At 32.4% G+C, this 7,826-nt stretch overlaps 1 protein-coding gene across 3 annotated transcripts; it reads right to left on the bottom strand.

Moving 5' to 3' along the window:
* Positions 1 to 693: 693 nt before the first annotated feature.
* Positions 694 to 6,447, bottom strand: LOC145048825 (PX domain-containing protein EREL1-like). 3 transcript variants are annotated; one of them, XM_078997444.1, is made up of 10 exons: positions 5,921 to 6,447; positions 5,041 to 5,151; positions 4,856 to 4,954; positions 4,664 to 4,750; positions 4,450 to 4,558; positions 3,247 to 3,815; positions 2,988 to 3,158; positions 2,683 to 2,916; positions 2,378 to 2,602; positions 694 to 1,090 (listed from the first exon to the last, which is right to left on the bottom strand). In XM_078997444.1, exons 1-10 carry the CDS (start codon positions 6,011 to 6,013, stop codon positions 1,070 to 1,072), a joined length of 1,719 nt encoding a protein of 572 aa, XP_078853570.1. In that variant the 5' UTR covers positions 6,014 to 6,447; the 3' UTR covers positions 694 to 1,069. The 3 variants fall into 3 exon arrangements, with proteins under 3 accessions (XP_078853570.1, XP_078853569.1, XP_078853568.1); XM_078997443.1 differs by lacking the exon at positions 694 to 1,090 and adding an exon at positions 1,832 to 2,257; XM_078997442.1 differs by lacking the exon at positions 694 to 1,090 and adding an exon at positions 1,832 to 2,263 and having other exon boundaries at positions 5,921 to 6,445.
* Positions 6,448 to 7,826: the final 1,379 nt, after the last annotated feature.

Raw genomic sequence — 7,826 nt, 5'->3', positions numbered from 1 at the left:
TTGGTGGTAAACATTGTTGTGTGTATAGGGGAGACTCGAGTTCAATCCTTGTAACCACTCATTTCACTTGTTTTTATCCAAGGTCAAGGGTATTATTGTAAAGTCTTGCTTTCTTTCTCAGTCAGCCTCCTGCCAACTCCTTGATCAAACATTTCTTACCGAATCAGATGGCCAAAGTTGGATTATCAAAAATGTCTGACTTGACTCGGTCAGACGCATATCAAACGGGGCCTTAGTTTTTTAGAGGTCAAAAGTCATTTTTGGAAAAGTTGCAAAAATGAGGTTTTCCTGACTTTTCCAAAAAGTTCATTTTTCTTGTATCAAAAATCCAAAAGTAGCTTTTAAAAGTGGTTTTATCAAATATCTTTTACTTTTTATCTTTTCCTAAAATGATTTTTGATCTCTTAAAAGCTAAGCCAAACACCCCATTTAAAAAGTCACGTAAACGTGACTTTTCCAATTTTTCAACCACTTAAAACATTAAATTACCTTTATACCCCCCAGCTATCCTAATCAATGTAAATATATAAACATGTCATTTTAAGTCATTTTACATGTAAAGTTAAACCAAACACTTTTTAAAAAACAACTTTTATAAAAAGTCATTTTAAAAAAGGACTTTGGTCCCTCAAAAGCTAAGCCAAACACCCTCTAGTTACTTTTGAAAAGTTATGTAAACAACTTTTTAAAGCTCACAAAAAGCTATGTTTAGGGCTTCTTGGTTTAGTTTCGTAATCTGGTTAGGAAGTTTCACTCAAGGAGGTGTCAATTGTTGCTAAGGTATGGCCATTACTGCTTACTAGGCATGAGATATATAACCGGAAAACCGGACCGGAATATGCTAAACCGTGTTTTAGGAATAGCTTTATCCGGGTTTCGGTATTCCGGGTATGAGTCCAACGGGTCTGCGTAAAAGAACCGGAATCGGGTTAGATAGATTAATTGGATACGTACGTACATCCTTGTCTCCATATTTTTCACATTGTTCGATGGTGCTCTTCAATCTGTGATCGACATTCCACTTCATTGTTGATTTTTTCCTTACTTAGCCATTGTGATCGAGATCAACCTACTCTGTGTGACCACGTAGCTAGCAAAAAAAAAAAAAAATCAATTCACACCTCTACTCTCTGTAATCACGTACTAACCAATTGTATTTGTATTTTTTAAGCATCTTTAGAAAATTGAAATTTGGTGGTTTGTCTTTTACTAACCAATTGTATTTGTATTTATTAAGCATCTTTAGATTACATCAACCATCTTAAAATTATTAAACATAAAATGCCTTATTATGTACAAAATAGTATATAATAGCTGAATCATTAGTAATTTACAAATTCGTTCGTTCTCGTACATTGTGTTTACGAGATTGATCCAATGCCAAAATGCCATAAGAGAATCTAAATTGTTAGACTTTATAATCAGCAAATTAAAACCATAACAGAAAATTTAAGCATTCAAACCAATTATATATAAGATGATAGAACCCCTAAAAAAGTGATGACAAAACAACTCATCCTAGTTATCTAAAGCCTAAAATATTCCAACATGACACATTCAAACCAATTTTTATGAGTTTGATCCAAACCGAAACTTTGATTCTTACATATATGAAATCTAGATAACTAGGATGAGTTGTTCATTTCAAACGACTACGTACAAAAATTCTGTTTAAAAGAAGTTTTAATTCAATATATGAAATCTAGACCATCATTTAAAAGAAGTTTTAATTCAATTTTTCAGCTTCGAATTTTTGGTTATTTTAAAGTTCGGGTTGGTTTGTCGATTTTGTATTTAAACTACACCTAACAATTACACACATCAAACAAAGGATTCGAAAGACCAAAGTCGATTTTGTATACAACACTTTCTCCAGACAGACAAACAAGCATCAGTAAAAAAGAAGCAAACCCTAAAATTTGGAATTACCCACAAAGGTAATGTAATGTTAGTAAAGCATCATATGCTATGATATATATTTGTGGTATATGTACACTTCCATCTTCTGTATCTAACCAACCAACCAACCAACCTCATGTTTTTTTTTTTTTTCTTTTTAAGATTTATCCAATGAGACTTCCATGTCTTTTGTTGTTGTTATGACGCCTGTTTTGAGGGCCCCATCAAAAAGAAGACTCACTTGTCTTCTCAATGTGATATTATCCACCAGAATTTCCGATAATATTTTCCTAAGTTTTTTATTATTATTATTTGTTGGGTTGTCGCCATCATCAAAACTATCATCTTCTGCTAACATCTGCGCCTGAACAATTTTTTATTAAAAAAAAAAAAAAAACACACAACATATGTAAATATGTTTTTTAGGGTTTTTTTTTTTTTTTTTTTGAAATGTTGGTTTGTAAATATTATAATGTACCTGTGCAAGGAGGGCTTCCATTCGATCATCAGATATTTTCACAAGTTGTAAAGCGTCTTCAACAGATGGAGAACAAATTACTAATTTGTCCTCACTACTTCCATTTATTACCAAATTCATGCTGCACTCTTTTAGGCGTTTTTGAAGAACATCACATTCGTGAAGCAGCTTCATTCTACCAGCTTTCTCCTCTTCCATTCTTTCTTTTTCTTGTTGCACTAGTTTCTGTTAACCACAATTTTCAAATACATTAAAATTACCATTTTACCCTTCTATTCCAAAAAATTAATTATTTTTTTAATTACCTCTGCCTCTGATTTCCCGATAAGTGATTGATTAAGCTGCTGTTTCAATTCAGCTTGTGAGGTTCTAAGGGATTTAACCTCTTTCACAAGAATCTTCACATCTGCTTTTGATTTGATTTCTAATTCTTGATGTTTCTTTGATACTTGTTCAAGTTTACTTTTGGTATCTTCCAATTCCTGAAGCAACTCATCTTTTTCTTCAATCACAGATTTTGTTTCCTCCACCTTTTCATACTGAAAAATCTTTAACTTGTTAATAATTGTTGTAAACTTAGTTTAATAGTAAAATAAATAATAATAAAAACCTGTTGAGATTGAGACTTCAATTTAAACTCCATTTCAAGTGATTTCCTTCTAAGTTCTTCCATATCCCATTGCATTTGAGTAACTCTTTCTCTTTCCATTAAAATTGCTTGATGAAGATTTTCTTTACTTCTCACTTTTGTAGTTTCAAGCTCCTCCTCCAAATCCTTCACCTATTATATAAACATCAAACTTACATAATTTAAATATATAAAACACATTCTTAAATTTTTAAATTCAAAATCATATTCATATTCATACTTTTGTTGTAAGATAATCTTTAACTGCTATTTCTTGATTCAATCTTGAAATCAAATCCTCCATATCTGTTTTTGCAGTTCCAAGTCTTCTCTTCATACTTACAACAACCCTATTCATCTTTTGTTGTTGCCCTAAAGGAAGAACTAAATTTTTTACATCATTTGATTCCTTAATAATCTCATTATTCCCATTAAAAAACTTTTCAGAGACATAATCACCATTTTTCTCACTACTATTACTACTACTACCCTTCATGTTAATCTCTCGTGAATGATTTGAATTCCTAGAATACCCTTCAACTTGGTCTAGAATTGCATTTCCCATTAATAAGCCTTCATCGATATTTGAAACACCATGTTTGACTAGCTTTTCTAGTGGGCCCACTAAATCTTCATCTAGAGATAAATCTTCTGATATGTTGTCTCTTGAGGTTCCAATTTCTGAAGTCTCATCATAAGCAGTGTCACTGTTGTAATCTGGTGTGCTTTCGGATTCATTTGGATGAATATGTGGAGAAGAAGATACAGTGGCACTTGATTCTCCAATTTGTGGATTTTCATCTTGGAATGCTGTGTAAGAAATAATAATTTACTTTTTTTTTTTTCTTATTGGGAATGTATTGAAAATGATTTGTATTTGATAGAGTTGTTGTAATTGAGTGTGAAGTTTGTGAAGTATAATGTTTTAGTAAGGAAGAAAGAAGAAATTTTCATAGAGTGTGAAGTTATACAAGAAATAAGATAGAAAAAGACCTTTTAGTCATTTTTTTTTCAGGTTTTATGCAGAAAAGTCGCATTATTTTGGGAAAACTTTTGATAAAGTTCTAAATCTATTTGTTTTTGAATAGAAAAGTCCCGATTAGATTTTGCCAAAGTTAACGAAAAAGTCCTTTTTTATTTATTGTAACAGGAAATGACAGAGTGTGTGATTTTCCCAAAATAACGGGAAAAAAATTAGGAGTTTATCAAAAAAATTCCCAAAATAACGGGACTTTTCTGCGTAAAACCCTTTTTTTTCCGAAAAAACTTGTGAAATCTGAAGGTTTTTTTTGGAAAAAACTAAAAAAGTTAGAGGGTTTTTTCAAAAACAGTTAGAAGGTTGAGGGTTTTTTTTCGAAAAAAGGGACAAACTTGAGGGTTTTTTTTGGGAAAAACGAAAAAATACAAGGTCTTTTTCAGGAAAGTAATTAGTGAATTTACATACAAGATCTTGCAGCAGATTCAAGTTCAAGAAAGGATGCCACTACAATGCTTCTTGATATATCAATGTCTGATAGCAGTTTTGTCATCCACTCTTCCAAAGAGCAACGCCTCTACATAATAAAATTTATACAAATCTTAAATACCCATAAAAGATTTTTTAACAAAATATCAAAAACATTCATCAATAATGACTAAAATCAAACAGTAACTATCACCTCTTCTAATAAAGTTCGGCTTTTTAACCTCAAGAGTCCCTTTGGTGGAGCTGGTGGGAGGTTCTTTTTGGGAAATGCTTTCCTAAGCTGCAAAAAATGATATTTAAAAAAAAAAACAAAAAAACAAAACAAAAACATTATAAGAAAATGAACACCATCTTGCTTATTAACAAATGGAAATGTAACACTTACAGCAGCAAGCAATCTTAAGAAATCATTAAATCTTCTTGATACTGTTCGTGTTGTTGTGACCCCTTCAGGAGATTGTAAACCAACCTGAACCCTATAAAACTGTCTTAAGAATGTTAAAAAAAAACATGTAAAATTACATTATTATCCTTTTGACTTTAGATAATAAGTTAATTTTTAGTAAGTACCACAACAGGATCTGAGTCTCTAGATTTTGGAAGGACAACCCATGTTGGGATTGTGATGCAGTAACTCCATCCTGTTCTTGGATCATGTGGCCAAATTGTATCTCTCCCATTCTGCAGAATATGGAGTTTTCAAACACAAATTTCACATCATAAACACTTTTTTTTAATTATATAGTATAGAAATCAGTGTAAATTAGCCACATATGATCTTCCTTTTCATTGTATCACAATCTACTTCCAAGATTGTCACTGTAGATAGATAGATAGATACGTTTTTTTGCTTTGTTTTTATGGATTCTTTTAACTGTTTCATTTAAACATCATATATACAAGTTTAGTAGCACAATTACTTGTGATGGAGAAAGATTGTATCTTGTTTTCAATCTAAGCTTATGAGTGGAAAACTTGGGTGACAATGATCTCTTTAAAGACACATCCAAACACCCATAAATAACTGCCTCCGAAAAGCAAATTCCAATTGCCTATGGAGACAGAATAAAGTAGCTTTCAAACAAATGAATCCAACTTCACATGTAAGCAATACATTTGATGAGCATGAACAAGTTCTCACAGTTTCTATCCACATTCAACTATAAGTATGGCGTTTATGGACTAAGCTAATGGAGTAGCATCAACCAAGACAAATTCAGAACTTAAAATTGGAATAGGGAAAGAAATTGTGCTCCAATCTCAAACATTGAATTCAATGATAACTACTACGTCTGAAACTTCACATCCAATCTATAATCCCCGTATGATTCGACTTCGATGAACAGAATAACGAACAGGTAAGTAAAGAGCCAACTCGATTCTTCGATCGGAAGTAAAGTAAATAAAAAATCGGATCAGAATTTAATCGTGATATAAACAAAAACAGTACCCATTTTTTAGGTGGAGGGCTCCAATCCATCCCCAAAGGCAAAGGCGAAGTCCCATCGTGTCTATGCTTCGGAGGACTCCCCCGTCGCTCCATTTTCCGATCAGTTTCTCCCTTCTCGCAGACACCCAACGTTATCCCAAAATTAAACAATCTATTCTTCGAATCGAGGATAATAATAACTCACTAGGGTTTTTGGTCAGATCGGAGAGACCGAAGTAGAGGAAGAAACAAGAGACGGAAGTTGACAGGTGGCCTGACTCCCTACAAGTGTAATTGTTGTCAGTATTCGCATTACTTTTTGACGAATTCAAGTCCAGCCATAGCTTCCTCTGTTGGATTGAGATTCAAGAGAGATGGAAACTATGCAATTTCCCTTGATGGCGAAGGCAAGACGGAGATCAATGTCGTGTTTTAGGCTTCTGGGAGAAATTGATTCCAAAGTCTTGATTGAATGGAATAAAAAGGGTTGTTGACACATAAATCACTATTTTGTTGGTGTAAAAACTAAATAGATCATTAAGATGAATCTAAGGAATAAAGTAAAGCTATTTCACTATGATAAGCTTCTAAAATGGAGTGCTTTATCAGGAAACCATGTTTTAATGGAATTTTACAAAATCACCCATTTTTATTGGAATTTTACAAAATGAAGTGAAGTTTGTGATAAAAGCCAAATAGCATTACTACTAAACTACATGATTATGATAGAGTACATCGTTATATCTTCATGATTCATATGATTTTATGAGTGTTAACGGTCCGCTTTACCTAAAAATAGTAAAATTATATACATAAAATGGTGATCTACCTATGATGAAGGCGGTGATCCACCTAACATTAACGCATTTATCAGTTATTGGCATAATTTTTGTTGAATATGGTCGTAAAAAATATTGTTGTCTTTGGAATGGGGTGTAATTGCTATTGTGTTAGGCTGATCCGAGTAGTGTCGTGTTGAATCTAAGATCATGTTTGATATGCGTCTGATCGAGTTAGATCAGATATTTTTGGCTAACTCTATCAACTGAAGGTGTTTGATAAACTACATTTGGGCATGACGCGGAAAGAATTGTCTGATCGAGTAAGAAGGAATACGTTGATTGATTGAGAAAGGGAGAAGAGTTTTCAGTTGTACCATTGCCCTGCCGATGGAAGAAATCAACGCCTCCATCGTTTCTTCTCCTCCTTCAGCGCATACTTTCTTCTCCCGCAACCAGCAATTGTTGACGATCCTCTTCTCTTCGGTTCCGATTTTTTGAAGTCTCCTTCCTCTTCTTCTCATCGGGTACGCTTTTTACTTTTCTTCTCATTAGTTCCGTTTTTTTTTTTTTTTTTTGATAATTTATGTGATTCGATTTCTAATTTTTCATTTAAACATGTATGGGTTCCAATTCCTGATTTTTCTGTTGAACTCGTCTGGTTGTTGGGCTACCTTGAGCTAGGCCGCTAACAACGACAGACAAGGCTATTAGGCCCAAGCGTTTGTCAATCCGTCTGCTTGTTGTTTAACCAAATAGCTTATGGTTTTATTTTTTATGTTTTTTTTTTCAAATTTCTTTTTTGATGTTTAAGAGTTTACAATAAAAATAAAATACAATGGAAAAAAAATTAACTTTTACAAACACGACTCAAAAATCGATCAAACCAAAATACATACATTTTTTGCATTTAAAACATACATTCAAACAAATTGTTACATTCATCGTTTAAAAGACACATTCAAACAATATCCAAACTAGGCAAGAACATGCATTCAACAATTACATCATAATAAAGCAAGTTTAATGGTTTGTTGTATAATCATGCATGTGATTTTATAATATAATAATGTTTTTATCTAAAAAGTAAAATTATATTAAACCATTAAACGATTAAATATCAAAATATTTAATTTTAAGGTATTTTG

This window comes from Lactuca saligna, chromosome 5, assembly GCF_052625555.1.
Source record: "Lactuca saligna cultivar CGN05327 chromosome 5, ASM5262555v1, whole genome shotgun sequence".
Taxonomy (NCBI): domain Eukaryota; kingdom Viridiplantae; phylum Streptophyta; class Magnoliopsida; order Asterales; family Asteraceae; genus Lactuca; species Lactuca saligna.
Note: the sequence above shows the minus strand (reverse complement) of the source record. Positions and strands in the feature narration are given on the sequence as shown.